The sequence below is a fragment of the Lipophrys pholis genome (assembly GCF_963383615.2).
Source record: "Lipophrys pholis genome assembly, chromosome: 9".
Taxonomy (NCBI): Eukaryota; Metazoa; Chordata; class Actinopteri; order Blenniiformes; family Blenniidae; genus Lipophrys; species Lipophrys pholis.
The window spans coordinates 10,963,142-10,984,281 of record NC_137639.1 but is presented as its reverse complement, the minus strand read 5'-3'; the positions used below and the strand labels follow the sequence as shown (position 1 = coordinate 10,984,281).

The following is a 21,140-nucleotide window of genomic DNA, read 5'->3' as shown; positions in this document are numbered from 1 at the left end:
CCCCTCCCACCCAAACCGCTATTATCGGGTCCTAGTGTGCAAAATGCATCATTTATAACCCACAGCCCACACTATTATCTTTAAGAAAGGCACTTGTTTTAATACAGCGGACGACCCCCGCTGCTAGTAGCGCCACCCCGCCTCCCCCCTCCTAACCCTCGCCCACCACCCCTTCCACTACCCACCCAAACCCTGCCTAGATGGGGCCGCTTTCGTCCCTGAACAGTGGGGCAGACCAGAGAGGCCATTTGTTGGAGAGCAAGTTTCCAGGCAACCACATTAGTTTAGCCACATGAGGATGGGGGGTGGGGGTGGGGGGATAAGTGTGTGGTGGCAGTGGTGGGGGATTGTAGTAGGGGGGTTCAACCCTTCAGGTCAGGCTTGTTTTCAGGCAGCGAGCGGCTTTGGGGTAAAGAGTTAAACAAGCCAAAGGGATTAGGGCATTTTAGCAGTGACACTCCACACGGACTGGGCTGTGAGGGCTTGGAGGGGCATGAACGGCTGGGGGAACAGTGGTGGTGGTGGTGGTGGTGGAGGCCGGGGAGCTTTGATGGAAGACTCCTAGCCTCTTGTCACTAAACTAACCATAGCAGCAAAGTATTTTTTTAAAAGGTTGCTACAAACATGAGAGGTGATTATACGTAAAGCAAAACTTTCTTCAACTATTGACTATTGACTTTTTCAAACTGGCAAGTCTTAACTGAATGGAAGATTACACCTCTGCCAAATGTTTAAAGCATCTGATAGATAAAGTAGTTAGGAGTTGATATTTTCAGTGTAAATACGCAGAGTATAGGAACAGGAGTGTTGGTGTCACCTTAAGAATGTCTTAGTTTTGTGCTGCAGGTGATGAACCCAGCATGTTGACCAACTGGTCTGAGCCTCGTCATTTCACAAGAGAAGACACAGCAGAACATTCTCAAACTAATAGATAGAAGGGTGAATAAACTGCGAGGCTTTGAGAAGACCTGATGGAAGACTAAACACGACAGCTATTTAACAAGACCCAATTACCAAGGTGGCATCACTTCTTATGTGTTCTACCTTTGACTTCGAGGACAGAGCCATCAAAGTGAAGGTCATACCTCTGTTGTAAATAAGATTACTATGACTGTAAACAAGATGACTGTGAGTCCTTTTGGTTTTCAGTAGCAGTTCTCTTGATTGAGTTCAGTGGGTCCATGCTGACACTTCACCATTGTAGCCAAGAGCTTCAGACATTGTTGTTTTGTTTTTTTTAATGACTCAAAACACCACCTTGTGGTGCAAACTCGAACTGCAAGACAGGCTGGAGCAGTGAGCTGCCCTTCGATACGTAAATGAGATGAAGTCAAGATTGTAGTTTTGTGTCATTCAGTTTATCATTAAAGGTATTCTTTTTATTTGCATTTGACACAATATTACATATTGTGCCTTTAAACCAAAGAGGGAGAACGCAGGGTGAAGAAGTAGCACTTTAACTACACTTTTTAACTAAAAAGTGCATGTTTGAGGCTCAAATTGAAAATTATTTTAATATGACATAACCTAGTCATAGTCCTTTCAAAAAAAATTTAAATCTGAACTTTATCGAGGTTATCCACTATATGAAAAAAGACAGCTGAGTATATGCACTGCTGCACACGTTCAAAGGCAATAACTTCAGCCCTGCAGTACATTATCGGCACGGAGACTGTTGTTTGGTGTCATTGAACAATTGAAATATACCAGCTGTCAACTACTCCGTCTCATCAAAAGCCCGACAAAGTTAGCAGCAGGCAGGCTGACAACAATCTCGGAGACATCCATCTTTGGAGAAGCACGGCAATTTCTATTGATAGCATGTAAACGGAGACAGCAAAACTTAAAGAATGACTGTCCTCACACAGAGATATGGCCCCAATCGCCGACAACATCTAGAGGACACACACCACTCCGGCTGGAATCTGATTATTTTAAATGTTTTTCTTTAAAATTTCTGAACCATCAAAGGGACATTACTCTACCTGAGTGTGTCAGGCTGAATGAGTAATTGATGGGATGTGCGTGGGGAATGCATGCATCCAAGACAGATGGATAACAAGGCTCAGACGCGGAAAGAAGTCACTATTCACTTTGGTCTTGAATTTAGCAAAACAAAGCACCATATAGGAGGTGTACTGTATTTACAATAACAATGGATACAGATTGACTGTGAGAGTGCTTTGAACTATTGAGACAAACAGGTGATCACAAGTAAACCTCTCTACCTTTTTGATATTCTACGGCTAATTCAGGAGGAGACTATTTTTAAGTGCTCCTGAATCTCCTCCCAAGTCAATTACCAGCCAGCAACTTCCCCTGGGTAAGAGGGAATTCTGTTTTTTTTTTTTTTTTTTTTTTTCCCTGGGTGACCTAGTTGTCTTTTGTGAGTAGGTTTTAGCCGGAGCAGTTTGACAGTCAACAGATAAGATGGATTAAGCTTTTTTTTTTTTTTTTTTTTTTCATCCAGTTTTGATGTGAACAGCGTAAAAGCGGGTTAAATCATTGAGTTTCAGGAGTATTTTTAAATGCCTGCAGATTGAGCGATAAAGGAGCTAAACCTAAGACTTGGGCCGGGAAGGTCAAGGTCGCGGCTCCGGAGAGCAGCTACCCGGCGACGGGGGCCAGCTTTCGTCGCCTTCGGAAGCGGGCTGCGCGCCGGAGCCGGGGCCCACCTCTCATCACTCCCAGAAAAGATACACCGAAGGAGTGAAACAAAATCCTGCGAGGGCTCAACGGGCGGCATCAAAGAGCAGCGCACCCTTGCCTTGTGTGGGTGCTTTGGCGTGTGTGAGAGTACGCATGTGTGTGAGAATGGAGATGGAGAGGGGGGTTGGTTTGTGCATGCATGAATGAGATGGGGGAGTGTGTGTGTGCGTGTGAATGTGCACACTCTAAAATATCATTCCTTCATGAGCAACTAGCTCCATAATTATGTTTTGATTATTTGCGAGTGCTAAAATAAAACAGCAATTAATCTGTTGATGTAAGACAGAAAATAGAAGTGCCACGTACATAGTAAACAACCCAGTTTACAGAGCGATGCAACATTAAAACAGTTTGGAGAATCATTTGTACAATATACCCTCCACCAGCAGCACCCCCGCCACCCCTCCACCCCCGCCACCCCCACCCCCGAACCTGATCTTGAGGCGTGCATAGGAGCTGACAGCCGTACAATCACGTGACGTCGCTCGGCCAATCCGGCATTCATTTGAATTTTTAAGCCGCGCAGTGATGAAGCCACTTGAGCATAAGAAAAGGTGAAGAGGAGAATGGACTGACAAACAAATCACAGCGATACGGCGGGTCAGACGCCTCCTGTAACACCTTTACTTATCAGGTGTCACATCTTTGCCACTGCCGAGAGGTTTTTGGGGGGTTCGAAACATTTCTGGTGGGGGGGGGGGCGGAAATATTTAGAGACATTTTGTGGACGGCTATTCCCCCACTGCTCCTCATGTCGGTGACAGGGGAGAGTAATCCTATACACAGGCTGCTATTGTGAAATGAGAAACTAGCCTCCTTCACTGCCAGAGACCAGATGCACCTCTCTCTCTCTCCCTCTCTCTCTCTCTCTGTCCTAATCTGTAAACGACTTAAAGGAGCCTTATCTCCGGGCTCTTCTGCTTCATTTCATGCTTGATTTACTTTAATTTGTCTGATAGGGCACAAGGATTTGGAAATGGCCCATCTTTCGGTGGAAAATGTTCTGATTTTTCTCCGGCATTGTTATGTGAAGGTTTTTGACTTTTCTCTCCCCCTCTCTTTCCTTCTCTCTCACTCCTCCTCCTCTTTCTTCATCTCCATCTCTCTCCCACTCTCCCTCTCCCTCTCTCCATCATCTGTCTTTTTCCTTTTGAGGTGATGGCGGTGGTGGTGGTGGTGGGAGAGGAGGCGGAGGAGGAGGAGGAGGAGGAGGGGGGAGTGGATCTTCCTCCGGTGCAACAGTCTGTTTGAGTGCATTTAGATTCGAGCTAACGCAGCACAAACAAGTTTTCCATGAGGTGCGATTTTGTGATGGGCGACGGCGACACTGGAGTCGTGTTCGCCTTTCAGATCCACATTGGGGCGCAGAGCAGCCGAGTGCTTCAAACCACAAAGATCTTATGTTTAAGTTAAGAGGCGACTGGCCCTCCAGTTTAGCAAGTGGGTGAGCGGCTGGTGCTGATAAAGTTGCTCCACAATGAGGGACAGGGACAAGCGACGTGTCTACAGATGCCTTCCACTTCTCTTTTTCTGCTGGCGGAACTCAAGCACTCGCATGGCTGTCTGGCTGCTCCCCCCACCAAGGCACCCCCACCTCCCTTACTTCTATTTAGTGACTGAATGACAGTAGAGGCAGCGAGCTATGATTAGAGTGGGAGCCCATATCTTACCAGATCCTGAATAATCTCCATCCCCTCCCACCAATGAGCAAGGCACAGGACGCCTTAGAAAAGAGACAAGGAGAACGGGCAGGAGCTGTCCTGTGCGTACAGAGATGTCATACACTTCCTCTGGCCTCTTCCGCACGCTCAGTGTGGACACCGAGAGGCGAGAGGGAAATCTAAATCCATTCAGTAAGTCAGTCTGAATAATCTTAGCAGTAGTAGCCGTAATCAAAGAGAATTTTTCATTGAAATCTGTGCAGGGGAAAGAGGGGGAAACGAGATGAAAAGAACCACCCGACACATGAACTGAAGGTCTGTTTGAAACAATTAAACTCATTCACAACTGGTGGTTGGTAACGTGATGGTCCCCCCCACCCCCCACCCCCCCCAAAAAAGAAATCAATTTCCCACACACATGCCGACATGAAACGTCACAAACCCCACCTCCGACACAATGCGCATAAATAAACAGTTAACTCCGCACACATACACAAACACAGAGGGGAAGAAACGGGGAGACCATTGAAATTCATCTCACAGCCTGAATTTACTTAACTGCGGGTCTGTGCGCGGTGATAAACGGAGTGATGATCCGGCAACACGTCTTTATCCATGCTTTGCTTTAATTAACGGCGGCTTGTTTGTTGAAAAGATGATTAATATGCCAATGAAAATTGCATAATTGAATACCACAACACTCGCACAATCAGGGAGGAACATGCCATTTTTTATTAACTTTTCAGTATCATTATTATTACTATTATTTGCTATTTTAATTCACTTGACAAGCAGGCCCACCCCCCTCCGCACCAACCCCTAAACAGACAAAAAGGGTGAGAAAAAAAAGAAGAAAAAGAAATAGATGGGGAGGAATTGGTGTGACCAGCAGGGGCCAAGCAGGGAACCCAGCTGTTCATCACCAATGGGAGGCCTGCACAGACAGGGGCAGTGCTCTGATATCAATACCTATCAGTGTGATGGCCATAGGAGAGAGTGTGTGTGTGTGTGTGTGTGTGTGTGTGTGTGTGTGTGTGTGTGTGTGTGTGTGTGTGTGTGTGTGTGTGTGTGTGTGTGTGTGTGTGTGTGTGTGTGTGTGTGTGTGTGTGTGTGCGTGTGTGTGTGTGTGTGAGAGAGAGAGAGAGAGAGAGAGAAAGAGAGACAGTTTGGACTGAGTCAAACTGGTTAAACACATCTGTGAGGACACCAAGGTGAATGAAAGTAAAATTCCAGGCATGCATATGAAACAAGCACTATCTGAAACACTGGCGACTCCACTTACTTTTCCTTTTTTTTTTTTTTTTTTTGTAGAATACGAACTCATGCATGAAAAATAGCCCACCCCCCCCCCCCCAAAAAAAAAAGTATATCAAACAACAGTTGTGTTTAAAAAAGAGCCAAAAGAAAATGAGTAATTCCACGTGCCAGTAAGTTTCAGTTGAGCACCCCATAGTTTACCCAGCGTTACATCCCGCTAGCGCAGCTTGTACAAGTGTCTCCATGTTAATGCTAAATACACACATCAAATATTCAACCAATTACAATGATACCTCTTAGAAAAAAAAATGTGTGCAGCTGCAGCAGCGCCTGGGAGGGTAAGCATTGCAGAACAAACACATTCAGAGAGCTAAAGAAAGGCGCGATGGGTGTCAAGTCCCCGGGGGGCAGAAGCAATGCCACCAGCCGCGCTTTAAGACAGTCACATTCAGCAATGGATCTATTCCCTTATTCCGCTGGATCCTCTGCACTTTGTGCACATGTGAAAGAGTAATCAGAGAAAAAAAGAAGGCATTGTAAGTGGACGCAAATTCGGTTGAGAAGCGGACAAAATGGTTGGAAGTGAATTATCTTATTAAGGGCATTCTCGGTGTGCCACATCCTACGTATGCACACAAAAACTAGAACTGAATATAGTGACATCTTCCTCAGATGATAAGAACTGTGATTGCATTTTGCCCTATTTTAGATTATATAACTAACAACCATGAAGTTCCTTCATAAAGCCTCTTAGTATAGCGGATCAGTGACTAAATTTGCATCAAGGCAATGCAGCATAGGAGTACAGTGATTTGTCTAATCTCTTGTTGCATATTTCATCATTATAATCACACATTGTGCGCTGAGTGTGTGCGTAGTGGCGGTGGTGGTGGTGGTGGGGGGGGGGGGGGGGGGTAGGTGTTTTTCTCTCTCAACACAGGTGATACATACAGTATAAAGCCTTCATCAACCATCTCTTAAGGAAAAAAATGTATTTGGAAAAAAAAGGCAGACAATGTTTACACACAGCACTTTGATTGCAATTTAATTTTACATCACTCATGGCCCCAGAACTCACAGAGAAGCTGATGATGGACTTTCATCATCAGTATCAGCAATCTCAGTGTCATTCATGTTTTGTGAGACTTGTCAGAAGACTTTGAATAAACCCCTGGAGGAGAGAGATAAAACCTTCCTTTTCTGCGGGAGAATTGCCATGATGCACGTCCAAATTTCTTGATTACAAGACGAAGGAGAGGAAGGGGGGGGAAAAAAAAATAAAACCTTGAATGAAAGCCTGCACTGAAAGTTTTCAGTTTGCTGATATAACAGTCAAGTGTGTCTATAAGTCTACTTAAAACGCTTAGGTATCAGTGGAGACAGCTGCGACACCCTCGTCTTATGATTCTGTCGAGACAGTACACTATCAAACCTTTCATACCGTTCCCAAGCTACATTTCCGGTGACAAAAGCTTTGCGAAAGCCTCCTGAAGGATTCATCTATATCCTAATATTTCCAATCCAATTTAACTGGAGCAGCCGGAGTGGTCTGAGCACTAGTTTACCAATCTTTGCTTTCCAAGACTGTGTGCTGAAGGCTTGAGGGGTTCAATCAATGGCGCTTTGATCTCGGCTGGAACCATAATTATTTAACATTGTTACAAGGATTTCTCTAATCCATCCTACCATTAAATCCCTTTTACACCCTCATCTTCTGCAGCCTAATCTGCATCTGGGTGCTCCGTTTGTCTCTCTCCCTCATTTCGGCTCGCCCCTCCTTTCCTTGACGACACCCTGACTTTATAATGGACTTGGGCACAGAGTTAGAAAAAGCCTTGTTTACTGCGAGCAACCTGACTGAACTGAGCTCAAATGGACTGTTGCTGTGCAAGAATTTAAAAGTTTTTGTCTGCGCTTGCACCAAAGTTTGGGTTTGCTTTTCAGTTCAGCTGAGGCCAAAACGTTGCACAAATCTGAACACTCACACAATGAACCGTTGACGAGAGTGAAGCTGAACAGAGGTCCGACAGTAGCCGTGTCAAACGTACAAAGTGTACAAATTGAAGATGAAACATTACCTTCGATAAAATGTAAGCCCTCTGGATAATTTCACCAACAATTCGGGGATAAACTAAAACATTGAGACTCGTGCTGAGAGATCAGTGCTGCAGCTGTAGAAGTCGGCTATAGTGATGAAGTTGCATCATCATCAAATCCATACTTTGATGGTGAGCTATTGAAAACATGCTGAAGCCTACAAAAATCATGTGCCATGAGAAGTGACACCCTTCGACCATTGTTTTTCCAAGCATTTTGCACTGGAAAGCGTCAGAGGAAATGGTACAATGTTGACATTGTTCAGGTTTTGGATAAATACTGAATTAAATGCAGACTGCTTCTTAATGCTAAATTGTATTTCTTCACACTAAAACGAAAAAAAGGGACACATTTAGAGTAGTAATGGTTTATAGGTTATAATGCTATCATTTTAAACATGCCGCCCCTGAACATCAACCTGGGCTGTTCTGTGGCTTCATAAGTACAATTCCTTTGAGACCACCGTCTTTATTTCATCTCAGCGAGTTCCTTTAGATGAACCAAGGGAATGTCGAAGTTCAGGTGACGAATACCCAAAAGGTTTAATCCCATCTGTTTATTTTAGTGATCACTTTGACTCCCAACAAAAAGGGCCCACTGTCCTTTTGCAAATATTTGCATGTCTGTGTTTTCACCACGATATAAATAGCAGCACGGGCGACCGCAAACATTTGTTGAGGCACCTGCCACAGTATCGTGGCCATCTGGTCCTCCAATTCTCCGAGCATGACATATGTGCATTAAACCTGAAATGGTTATTGTTTTTGGGTTTTTTTTTTCCTCCTTTGGAGACAAGAAGAAGACTGATTGGCCACAGACCCTTCTGGGTTGGCTGGAGTCAAAAATGAGACTCGAGACTTTTTACATCTGAGTGAAGCTGCGTTTTTCAGCGTGGGCATGTTTGATGTCTTGAAAGGGGGGAAAAAAGACCGGGAGTGGATAAAGATGATATCATTTTGCAGTGTGTGTGGTGTGAGTGCTGGGGGGGGGGGGGGGGGTTCGGGGATTCTCTTTTAGCTCTTGCTCCGTCTGTGTCTCACAGTCAGGTAGATTCTCAGATGGCCACTCCTTCATGTGACCCCTGCCTCGCCCTGGCTGCTGCCCAGCTGGCATCAGGAGCTGAGCAAGCTGGGCCGGGCCGGTCGACAGACATGTCCACAAAAAGAGATTTGTGGACAAGGTGATCACATCACTTCTGTTAGCACTCTGCCACAATCATCCCCTTCTCCTTCTTCAATATGTTGCCTGATTCAAAGTGTGTTTAAGAAAGTATCCCAATCCCACTTTAATAGAACGCAAAAGGACACGAGGCACAACTTCTTGGCAGCCGAGCAACAAATTCAATTTATTCAGTGTTGGATTTATAGCGTAAGATGACAGCTACAGTGGGTCAGAGCACTGCCTATTGTTTCCCATGCTGTCTCTATCTTCTGTGTGTTGAGGAGGTATTCCAGCTACTTTTATAAAGATGAAAAATAAAATAGAGAGCCTGAGATGTCTTACTTTTACTCAAATGTTCCCCCCAAAAAACTGGGTATTTTATTATTACCTACCTGTCTAATAAACACCCACACCTTTCAAACTCCATACCCCAGTTTGTAACACAGGCTTTTTAACTAGAATTCAGTGTTTCTAGTAAACCACACAGTGGCATTAGAGTTTTTTTTACCTCGTATACTCTGCAGAGCTGTTAAAGAGGCGCAGAATCGACTATACAACAGTATGTGTGACTGGTACACTGAACGAAAGTGGACATCGGATTAGATTCACATGTTAATGACTGAACAAAAATCAGATCATTAATTGTTTGGTGTGATCAAAAGTAGATCCTGCTGCAACCAATCAATAAATCACAAGATTGCAATCCATACATTACAAGCTAAGTTTTATTCATCCTCAGCAAACTTCAGCTGACGTGTACCAACTGGTGGACTGTTCCTTTAATGTTTCCTCATTAGGTGTGATCAAAGACACTTCCCCACCAGTGCACAGTAAAGTTACTTTGCTTTGTGAGGGATTGGTTATAAATTCTTGATGAGGCTGAAAGCTTGAACGCAGCACATGCACAGTTTATTCATCTGTACGTCTTCACAGCATGGGAGGCGTCATTAGTCAAATAGCAAATCAGCTCAGTCAGAGTTAAAGCATCGATGGTGGACAGTGGAGCACAGTAGTGGGATGCGTCTCAGGTCCACTCTTCTGTTTCAGCTTTTTATCTTGATTTAGTGAGCCGCAGTTCATAACGGGGGTTGAAAGCATGAATCAGTGTTCGCAGGAAATGAAGCTGTTCCACACAGTAGAGACTTGAGGAACAGCGATCGCAATTACAGCGCTCTTAACGAACCCTGGATTTCCCTGACTTTCAGAAACGGGGTGGGGGTGTAGGGGGGGTGGTTTACACGAGCAAGCATTTAGATAAGGCTGAGAACAAGTTCATTAGTGGAGTTAGCTAGCTAACACACGCCATTCCCAATTAGCCTAGAGGAGAGCAAGTGGGAGAGAATGAGAGAGACAGAGTCAGATTCCTATCACCGCCAGTCCATGGAAATGAATAGAGTAGCATGACACGCTATCTCTCGAATCAGCGGCTGATTGTGAAACATCCGTGACGAGAAATGAACATGAGACAAGAAGATCAGCGTGCAGATTCGCTTAAGGACATACTTGTGGAGACGAGGGGAGAGCGAGGGAACTCGCTGGGTGTTCCACATCAAGAGACACCAGCACTCTGAACAACAGAGAAGAGCCGGCTATCAGATTAATAGGGAGTCATTCAGTACGGTTCCTCCGTCGTTCAGACAGAAAGACAATCAGAGAAGAGGAGTTGGGGTGGGTGGGGGGCAATCGTGGACAGCGCTTGACGTGAGTTACTAAAGTGGAGATGAAATGCTCGGAGAGAAAAAAAGTTCAATTACAGGATGTAGATTGTAAAAAGGCTTTTGTTGTTACTCAGCAAAAGGGAAATGGTATGGAGGTACTTCAATAGAATCACCAAAGCAGGTGGGCATGTTCCGAGTTAGCCCACCTCATTAAAAGGCTTCACTCTCTTTTTATGTAACGGCCATTACACACCCTATTCAGATGCACGCGCGGCGGTGATTAAAAATTATCTGTTGGTGATCATAATCACCGCTGCTTAAACTTAAGCCAAAGAATAACAAAGAACTTTTGAATGCTGAACTATCTGAACATTTACAAAGAGATTAAAGGGTAGACAGTCTCAAACTAAATAAATTTGCTTTTAATCGCTTTGAACGGGAAGTCATGTCATTTCAAATGTTCCTATCTGATTGTCTGATTCCCCTCTTTATTCAAATTATAACATGCCCATCTGACTTTTCCAGCACAATGGGAAAAATTAAAAAGGGAAATGACCTTTCATGGCAGCCATGATGAGAGAGTGAATGGCATTATTATGCGCCAAGATTAATTTCTGCCCACTCTATGCTGCCCATTGAGACAACACAGGAGGGGCACGAATGCCTCAGTGTAAGTCACTCACTAATTGGTTGGTATATCATTGAGATGACGGAAAAACAGGGTGGCAACAAGTCGAAGATGAACCGATAATCGAGCTGCCAAGCCGACACAATGCACGTATAAAGGCATGTCTCCTCGGCGTTGGATGCAGCCCAGCGCTCAGTGCCATTTTACAGCAGAGATTAGGACACAGTGTCGAAGTCCTCTGATAACTTGGAAGCACTCGGGCTGCGGTTTAGTAAAACATGAAATGGGCATCATGTCTCACATCACCTCCTCTGCAGCTCAGCCGTCCTCGATGTATGCAAGAGACTCTTTACTCCCATAAAACTCCCTCCTCTCCCTCCCCGACGCCTGTCCAGCAGTGCGTCTCCCAGCCTCTAATTCTTATTCTGATGGCTAAGTAGTAGGGGGAAGCATAATTACAGTCAGTCATCTAGTCATGCTACATCCATCCACTCCTTTTCAAAGAAGTATTTTTAAGCTCAGCATTTTCTCGCCCCCAAAAAGGCCCTTTTCTCCGCATGTGATGCCTTCTTTTTGTCATGGCCCCCATAGTTCTGAGCTGACCCCCTCAGCCCTGTCTCCTGACTGATCACAGTGATGGTTTATTACTGTCGTCCCGGCGCTCTTATCTTTAGCCAGCAATGCTCATTTCCTTCCCCAGATTTAAATGCAAATGTGAAATTTAATGATAAATGCATTATCTGATAGGTGCGATAACACTGATTCACTGTCAGTATAAAATACACACCCCGGGGGGCTCCGAGCTAGCAAGCACAACTTGCCCAAATCCACTTTTTTCCCCTGCTCTCTCTTTCCCTTTTTCCTTTTTTTTTTTTTTTTTTTTTTTTCCCGAAACGCATGTACCTGCAATAAATTCTTGAGGTCATTTTATGCATTAAAAGGAATCATATTTTGTGTGTTCAGCAAGAGAGGGTGCAGGCTATTGCTGAGCAGTAATTGCTGTGCAACTATCTTGTTCAATGCATTATCCATCACTTTGATGAAGTTACTTTTAGTAAAAGGGCAAAACAAGATTAAAAAAATGTGTCGTGAAAGAGATACATCTGCATTGCACTGTGGAAGGAGCCATCTGTTGGTAGAAGAGTGCTTTTTTTTATGTGCATTTAAAGTAGCTTTTTATGTCGCATGCAGACTTTTCCCTTATTTGTCCATCTTTAATCAAGATGCCAGACAAAATCAATGTGATCCTTCAGCCTTTTCAGTACAGTCGATTTTGAAGGGTTTTTTTTTCTTACTTGGACCGTCCCATTCCTCCGGTCCCAAAGCAGCATGTCGACTCTTCTCGCCCTGCCCGTCCATTTCCGACTCCCCTCCTTCTCGGTTTCCATCTTCCTCTCCTGGAAGACACAGAAGAAAAAAAAACAAGTTCTATAACGTGAACAAAGTGGACAGAGCTCACTCCAAATGTAATGTTCAGGCACGTCATGTAATTAGACGCAGGATTATATACTGCGCTGCCTTTCTAAGGGGAGGCTTATCGTGGACCTTGAATATCATTACTGGAAAATGTATTTTAGTTTAGTCTCTTCATGTATACATAATTGTGTAAATGTGCATTTGTTGTGAGGTCCAGCTGCATACTTTCATGTAAAAGGAGTTCCCATGAGTATTCGCAGGAACAAGAGGAAACCCAGTGGAACAGGAAGGAAAGCAATGTGTGGGAGAGAAGTGGCTATTTATTACCGTTTGATCTATTGTGGAGCGAGCTAGAATGTGTGTTATAGGATGTAGGGCTGATTTACAGTCTCGGGGCACACACAGACAGACCACGCTAAGGGATATTTGGGTATCTCTCACCAGGATGTAACTTGCTTATAGACCTTGTTTAAGTGGCCCCGCCTCTCAGGCGTGCAACAGGAACACCGACGGGGCGCGCTCGCTGAGCGCTCCCAGACGTCCCCGCTGTAAAATGACATCCACGTTTGCATGTCTATAGTAAGTATAGCGTGTTCTGAAAGTTTAGAGACACATAAATCAGTGCTCAGTAGGTGCCCCCTCGTGTGGTGCTCTAAATAAATCCAATGTGGCTGACACAGTGGTTGCACAGAGTGTCTCTCTCTCTCAAACTCTGGCAAGTGGGAGCAAACCTGCTCGGGGCATGTAGTGCTGCTTGATGGTTTCTGGAGGAACATTTCTTTCACTTTTGTCACCACATCTTTTTCATCCCTTTGATGTTTTAAACCCAATAGTGAACGGTCAAGGACAGGCCTGGATTACCACAATGGATTACTACACTTCATACCGTCTACAAGGAAGGAAAAAAAAAAAAAAGGGAGGAAAGGATATGTAGATTCAAATGTGAATATATTAGTATGATAAAGACAATATATGGTGGGGATGTGGCTTATGCTGCACATAATAAAATTACACCTATGTCCAGACATGATAAAACATATTGTTGTAGCAATGCAGTTGTTTACCCCATCTGTATCTGATTTTCACCCCTGCAGCTTCCAAAAAAACACTTCTGAGTCTCAGTTATCACACTGCCAGTGACAACTGCCACAGGACACACACATTCCTTCTCTCCATCGCCGTCCATCCTTCCGTTAGGTTAATCTCCAGATCAAGCACACGCACCATGCTTGTTTAGCTTTTTTTTTTTTGACATGGCTCACTTCAAAGAAGGTAGCAAACATTGCCAAAAGGATGTCAGCTTTCTGCCTCACGCTAAAATAGGAGATGTATATGGAGAAAAATAGTGATACGAAAAGGGAAGTCGGCAGAAATGTCCTAGTTACAGTACATGAGGTCATTATGACCCAGTTTTGCTTATGCAAGTGTCTGCATGGGCTGGCAATTTCTCCCCTACTCCTCCTCCTCCTCTCCCAGTATATTATCAGGGAGCCCACTCGAGTAAATTCCCCCACTATTTATTGTTGGGCCCGGAGAACCTCTTTAGCATACCAGGCTCGTATTATGACGAGGATAACAAAGGCGTATATCAACAGTTCCTTCCAATGGAGCGGAGTTTAAAAAAAGCTGGCGAGATAACATTAAAGGCACTACCTTGATCTCAGGCGAACATGTTAAGCCCTGTAACGAAACGTATTGGAAGTGTTTAATTACAGCCCGGGAAATGAAGCTACAAGATGATTCCTTAATTAAGCAGTGATTAAGGATTTTCTGCCTTCTATCTAACACAGTTTGCAGTGCATTTTAAACACAATCGCCCAGGCAACCTCACAGGGAACAATGTCACAGGGCTTTGATGAAGTTTCCTGCACAAATGTCACGAGGAAAAAGCACAGCAGAGGAAGAAGTGCTGGAGTAGCACTCCTCTGCTTAAAGTACAGTCTGATAAAACCCGGAATACAGAAGAATATGAACAACTGCTTTTTATGATTTTGAGCGACACAGGAGTTTTGACCCTTTTTTCTTTTTTTAATATGAAAACCAATTGACTGGTGCTCCATTTCATTTGCTCTAAGTAATAGAGACCAGGCCTTGTTTCATCGTTTTAACCGAAACCCTCTGCAGTTCTTATCAAAGGAGACAGATTGTCAATGATCATCCACTACATTATCACCGAGATCATAATTTACATCTGGCTTAGGTTCCTTTCCCCCGTACAATCTAATGGATACGCTTAACGCTGAGCGGGAGAAAGGCTGAGGAGAACAGAAGGGACGGGGAGGGCTGGGGAGGCACGGCGGCCTGCTGGGTTCGGGGTTGGCGGGCATGCAAGAGGAGCCAGTGAGCTGTTAAAATCAGCCCTATCGCCGCTCTATCAAAGGACAGCTCTCTAGCCAAATCGCAGTCACACGCAGCGTGCCACACATTCAGGTCAATAAGCTTATAGGCGATTTACACAAACAATTCCTCGAGCAAGGTAGCAACAAAGTCATATTGGCTTTTTCTCTCCCTTTTAGCATTGTCTCTGCCAAGGAAGCCCTTGAAAATGTCAATCTCTTGTGTGTGACTTTAAGGAGCTCAGAGCACTTTAATCCTGACCACCAAGTCAGGTTGCAATTTCCATGCAAAAAGAAGTATTTTAAGTACTGGATTGCACAATTCTAAATATGACCAAATTCCAGCTTTCGAAGACTTTAACCTATTGCCACTTTTCGAAGGCCATCAGTATTGCTGGTATTAGAGTTTTGCAATGATTTCCAGCATGTAATGTGGGAGGGGGGAGGCAGCGGGGCTGCGAGTCGGTTGATATTGCATATTTGGTTGTTGATGCAGATTGTGCTGCAACAGATAAAGTCAATTCTAGGAAGCAACCTTTTCCACCAAAGTCAAGGATAGCTGTAAGACTTCTCTGCTATCTGAAAAATTGGTTTGAATTGCATGCAATTTGAGGCAGGCAGAGCACTCCAATGGAGGGAGGCTATTAGCGAAATGCCTTGCCACTGTCTCTTTAAATGCCAATAAATTCCCATCATTACAGAATCTGGCAGTTTTCCTCCCTGTCTGCAGCCTGGGTCTTTATCTCACTCTGCCTCAGTCTCTGAGCATGTAGATCTGGCCCAGTTAGATTGTCATACTTAACAAACATTAATGATTAATTTCCTCCACTGAGTCAAATGGGGCTAAAGGGATGACTCGATTCATCTTATCGCACCACAAATTAGCATTTCCCCATATTCTCCAGCATCAACTGTGCATTAAAATTCCACATTTACCATTCTGGGCACTGGCAGCTGTGGTGAAAGAGCCAAGGAGATCTTCCTCTTGTGTTGCTGGAGATTCTGATTACTTCAGTGTTACACAGAGAATAATTAATTCTGCCACTTTTTGCTTGTTACTGTATATTTCTGACTGCTGCAAGTCAAATTACTCACTGAGAGGTTATTTGAAGGGTCAAGGTGGGCTTTTTATTTGCAAAGTTAAGTCCTGGGTACGCAGTTCTTTGCTTTCACTCTTCACTTCCGCTGTGATAAACTGTCTCTGCCCACATTATAATTTCTGTAATTTGAGGAGAACGGAGCAGCAGAGGGCAAATGTTCACATTTAACTGTGCTTGATGTATCCTGACACATCAACACCCACAACAACATCAGAATCAAGCCGTTTGAGCCGGTAGAAGGAAGAAAAAAAAAATATATCATGTAATATAACTTCGGGGGGAAAAAAATGGTTTGCATCGAGGAAATGAGACACATGAAATGACATGTAAATTTACTGTCAGAGCAAAGTGAGGAAGTCATTTGTCATCAGACAACACTTGGAACGCTTAAAGGGAACAGCTTGTGGCAACACCCTGTGCTGAACTTCACAGATAGCCAACAATAAAAAAGGGAGGGTAAAAGGAACAAGGTGAAATTTCACAATTTCAGTAAAAAAAAAAAAAAAAAAAAAGACGCCACTCAGAGTATATAAAAAAAAGTATATTTCTTACAATTACGGAGCCAGGTGTGTCGATAGAGTATAAATCTTTGCTGCGGAGGCAACGTGTTCATCTGTGGCTTCTTCACAAGCAGGACTCCATAAATGTGAAATTGACCGAGCAGGAGAAGTTGTTTGAGGTATGATTCTTGTTTAATCGCAAGGGAAAGCCAAGGTTATTTCTTTCGATGTGCGACTGTTTTTTCACACTGAGCTCCTAAAGAGGTTCACAGACCCCCTCTGAAATGCCATGTATATTAAAACAGTCTTCATTCTCTCGAGGGTGCTACTATTCTCCAAAGCTCGTTCTCTTTCAGTGTTTGTAATATTTGTGTGTGCGGGTGTGTGTGTGTGTGTGTGTGTGTGTGTGTGTGTGTGTGTGTGTGTTGTGTGCGCGCGCAATCGACAAGGAGACTGGTCATACCTTTAATGGCAAATAAGTGATACGTATGCAAAAAATAGTTAACGTTGTGATGAACAAATACATTTTGTGGTTGAGAGAAAACTAACCAATTCTCTTTATGTGCCGCTGTATTGTTTAATCAAAAACAACGTGCTATATTTTAGGTGTTTTACATCTAAATAATTCAAATGTAAAGTCATGAATGAAGCTCGTGTTTAGTGTTAAATCATGTTAACCATGTTTTTTTTTTTTCCAGTGGATCAAATGGGTTTTAATGTCATTTAGAAAAAGACAAACGCTCACTCCTCATGTAGTTACATGTGCAACCTGTGATTGGTCATTATTTTATGGGAACTGAAAGGCTTCAAAGCCACTTGGGCTTTTGGGATCATCACATTGACTCCTATTTGTATTAATGAACAAAACCTTTTTATTTTGCCTGAACCTCCTAGTGATGCTGGTCATCTCTTACAAATTTAGTTGAACAGATCATGTTGCCCCCCCCCCCAGTGATTGTTCGTTCACTCACTGTCGCTCCGAATTGCTCTGTAAAAATGCATTTTAATCACTTAAGTTGCCATTTTGTTGTGAGCGGATCTCTGTGAGTGTGATGGTAATAGCCTCAAAAAACAGAAGCCAAATAAAGCACCATAAGCTGCTGTTGAGCCAAGCCACCATTAACTAAACAAGTTGCCGAGTCAACAGTCACCCAATTTCGAGGTTGCCAAGCCTGAGACCAAGATGGGACGTCAAGGTGCTCCATGCACTTATCTGGGGACTCCCTTTTCTGCAAGGGTAAGGCAAATGGCTGAGTCTTTGGTGGCATTCAACTTCTTGACCTTTGCGCCTTTAAGCAGCTTTGCTACTTCACCGCACTCTGATCAAAGTTAATAAGTGCTTCATATGTTAATGAAAATTGGTACTCCTCTTTGTGTTCCTACAGCTTTTTAATACCTATTATGGACTGAAACTTTTAATGGAGGTTTTAGGTCCCCCTGACAAGCCCATTTCAGAGAGTGACTACACAGATACAAGGCTAAGCTAAGACCAGAGAGTCACTGCTCAGTGGAGGAACCTTACACGGGAGACCTTATTCTCCGGGAAGCAGCAGAAGATAAAGGCCATGGGATGAGTGGCTGCTTTAAAACCCACGTTCAAGTCCGCACAGGGCTAATTACAGCACGCCATCACATTTGAGAGGGTTTAGTTAATCAAGGGGGCTCTCTTTTTCCTCCTATAGTTGAGGAATAACACACTTAAACCATTTAATGCCGCAAGGATTGCGTCCTGTTTAATTCACGGCGGTCTCACATAAGTGGGGTAAATTTAAGCCACTCCGACATTAGTTTTAAACAGATCTAATTGAGGAAGGGATCATGGGGAAAATGGCTACACCTGATGACTACACACAACTTGCCACGAGGAAAAAAAGAACATTTGGATAGTACATCATTTGAGTATTAGGAGGCAATGTAAGACTTAGCTACTGTAAGCTTAGATAGCAAAAGTAATACAAAATCTGACTGCTGGGGCTTGTGTATGACAAGGAGCAGATTACCAGTGGCCACGGAAAGCACTACTTGACATTTGGGATGGCTATTTTGTGTTGACTTCATTCATAAACATGGAAAAGGAGATTTGAGGCCCAATTCCCGCGCATGGTTTTAACCAAAACAAAGAAAGTATCAAATGGCTCCGACAAGGTTCTTTGAAGATTTCCAGAAGTTGTACTTTTTACACCCTTTACTTTAGCAAACCAATATGTACTACGCCATCTATTTCATAGCTAGTGGGTTATTAGTCGACCGTGCATTGTACTTTGAAGTTGCAGTACGGACACATTACGCAGGAGACAAAGGGTGAGGAAACCGAGGCGTCGCTGGTAATTGCAATTTCAGAACAATTGCGCCGTTCGACTTTTAGCGAAGAACAAAAGGAAAACATTATTGATACGATTACCGGGGCATAGCCTACCTGGAACATGAAAGATTTGTTTTCCCTCAATAATGTAATCCCACGAGGCACATCAGTTTAGAAGTGTGAAGAAATAATTCTAAACAAATTTCCCTTTGAAAGGAGAGGGAAGAGACAGACATTCAAAGCGGGTCCTTCATTAAAAAGTCAAATTTAAGGCATCCGTGCGCCAGCAAGAGTGGGGACACCTGGGGTAGCGAAAGCCACGCGACCGGAGGGTAGGAAGAGGTGGAGTGTTGGAGAAGGGGGGGGGGGGGTGGCGGAGGCGTTGGAGGTGGAGGGGGGAGGGGGGCGGGACAAGTCTGTCATCTTCACACTGTAACCTGAAGCAGACCACAAATTAGCTCCTGTGATGGCAAGGTGTGACCGAAATGAAACAAACATACAAAGCAGCAATCTAATTGAATTGGAGTTCAAAGAGGACTCGGGCACATTTGGCGACGCCGAGGCGCTTTATAGTGCTGGACCTCCGAGCAGTAGCAGGTGCTGCTGAGTGTTTCGCAGAGCTTTAGCGCCGGCTCAAAGGGAAGCGCGGCGCTCTCCAGTGCATTGGTGCACCGTAGCACACCTTCACAGCACTATCACAGAGGGAGAGCCGGTGTTGCCGATGCCATCTCCCTCTCAGATCAAACCACTGCTCTTGGGTTGGATTGCTGGGATCAAATATCAAAATGGATAGTTTCGACTCTAGGCAGCGAGGCGGGGAAATATCTGAGTCCGACACAAGTTCTGCCAGGCTTGATTCGAACATGTCGAGGAATTTTATTAGATGCAATTGGCAGGAGTTTAACTTATTTTTGATGTTTGGCGCGAGCGCGACTCAACATATTGTCTCATATCAGGTATTAAAAAACGGGCAGTGCGCTCGCTCTGGTTGTGGAAAAGCACTTCCAGTTTGGACTGAATCAACATCCCCCACCTTTGTTGCAGAAGTACTCCATGTCTTCACAGGCCATGTTCTCCGCCTCAAACTCGGCGGGGAAGTTCTCCTCCACCGTGAACTCGTCTTTGGCCAGGAGCTCGTTCTCTTCGGAGACGCACTCCTCCTCCTCTTCCTCCAGGCCATCCTCGAGAGGACCTGAGGGGAGAAACACACACACACACACACACACACACACACACACACACACACACACACACACACACACACACACACACACACACACACACACACACACACACACACACACACACACACACACACACACAAAGGAGATGTTCAGCAGTTTCATCATATCCTTCCAGCTTTAAAGAACAAAAAAAAAATAAAAGAAACAGCCCTCTCCTCATTCCTATTGTTAAAATACCACCAATCGAGATGTGATTCAAAGCACAGAGCAGCATTGCGCTGTATTTATAACTGTGTACACATTCAGCCACGTCAATAAAGAATATGATTTTCCCAATAATATTTCAGAGGTCCTTCCATCATCGCTGTTGAAAAGGCCCTTTGAGACTGTGTAGTTTTCTGAAAAACAAGCTGACACGCAGCCAAGGTGAGCGTTGATGTTAATCCTGCTACCTGCAAAACAAAACCCTCGCACAGATGGAGGTAGGAAAGGGAGAGAAAAAAAAAAAAAGTTCCTTGCCAGACTTTTCATTCAGGCATCAGCATGGGAGGAGGAAAGAAAATACTTTTATTAATTTGTTAGCCTTATCACAGGGTACAATGTTGATTTTCCATTTACATTCCATGCCTCCGGGTAATACACCAGTGCAATCTTAAAGGAGACACTTTTCCGTGTGATTAATTTTTTCCCCCCTCTGTGCAATATTATTTCTTTAAATCTAAATGATTTCAGAGTTTTGCTTGTAGCTGTACATCTCTTTTGGTATTTGCATATTACCATTTTTGCTTCAATCAAGGGTGTTGATGGAATTACTGTACAGCTACCTGAATTGTATTAGTTCTGAAAAACATCTCACCTGGCATTTGAATGTTATTAAGATAATGTGCATCTTGCACACCTCTCCTTCCCACAGGAAAAAAAAAAAAAAAAGGGAAAAAAAAAAAGAAATGCCTGCAAACGCATTACCATTGCAAAGAAGTGGCAGAATACTTTAAATTTAGGGTGAGTTTGTATTTGAAATAATACACCCAGAAAGAGAAATTTGCAACATTTTCATAAAAAAAGAAAACACATACACCCATGATAATCATATCAAAAGTGTTGCCATCACTGTCAGCGAGATGAGGATGC

The 21,140-nt window shown here is 43.9% G+C and overlaps 1 protein-coding gene across 1 annotated transcript in view; it reads right to left on the bottom strand.

The window, feature by feature from the left end:
- The window catches only part of zfpm2a (zinc finger protein, FOG family member 2a), a 125,446-nt gene that overhangs the window by 71,610 nt on the left and 32,696 nt on the right, over positions 1–21,140 (bottom strand). The window contains exons 2-3 of the mRNA XM_080470852.1: positions 19,859–20,017; positions 12,467–12,568 (exon numbers count right to left, since the gene is read on the bottom strand). Of these exons, the coding sequence (XP_080326978.1) occupies positions 12,467–12,568; positions 19,859–20,017 (261 nt within the window). The remainder of the gene's footprint in view (positions 1–12,466; positions 12,569–19,858; positions 20,018–21,140) is intronic.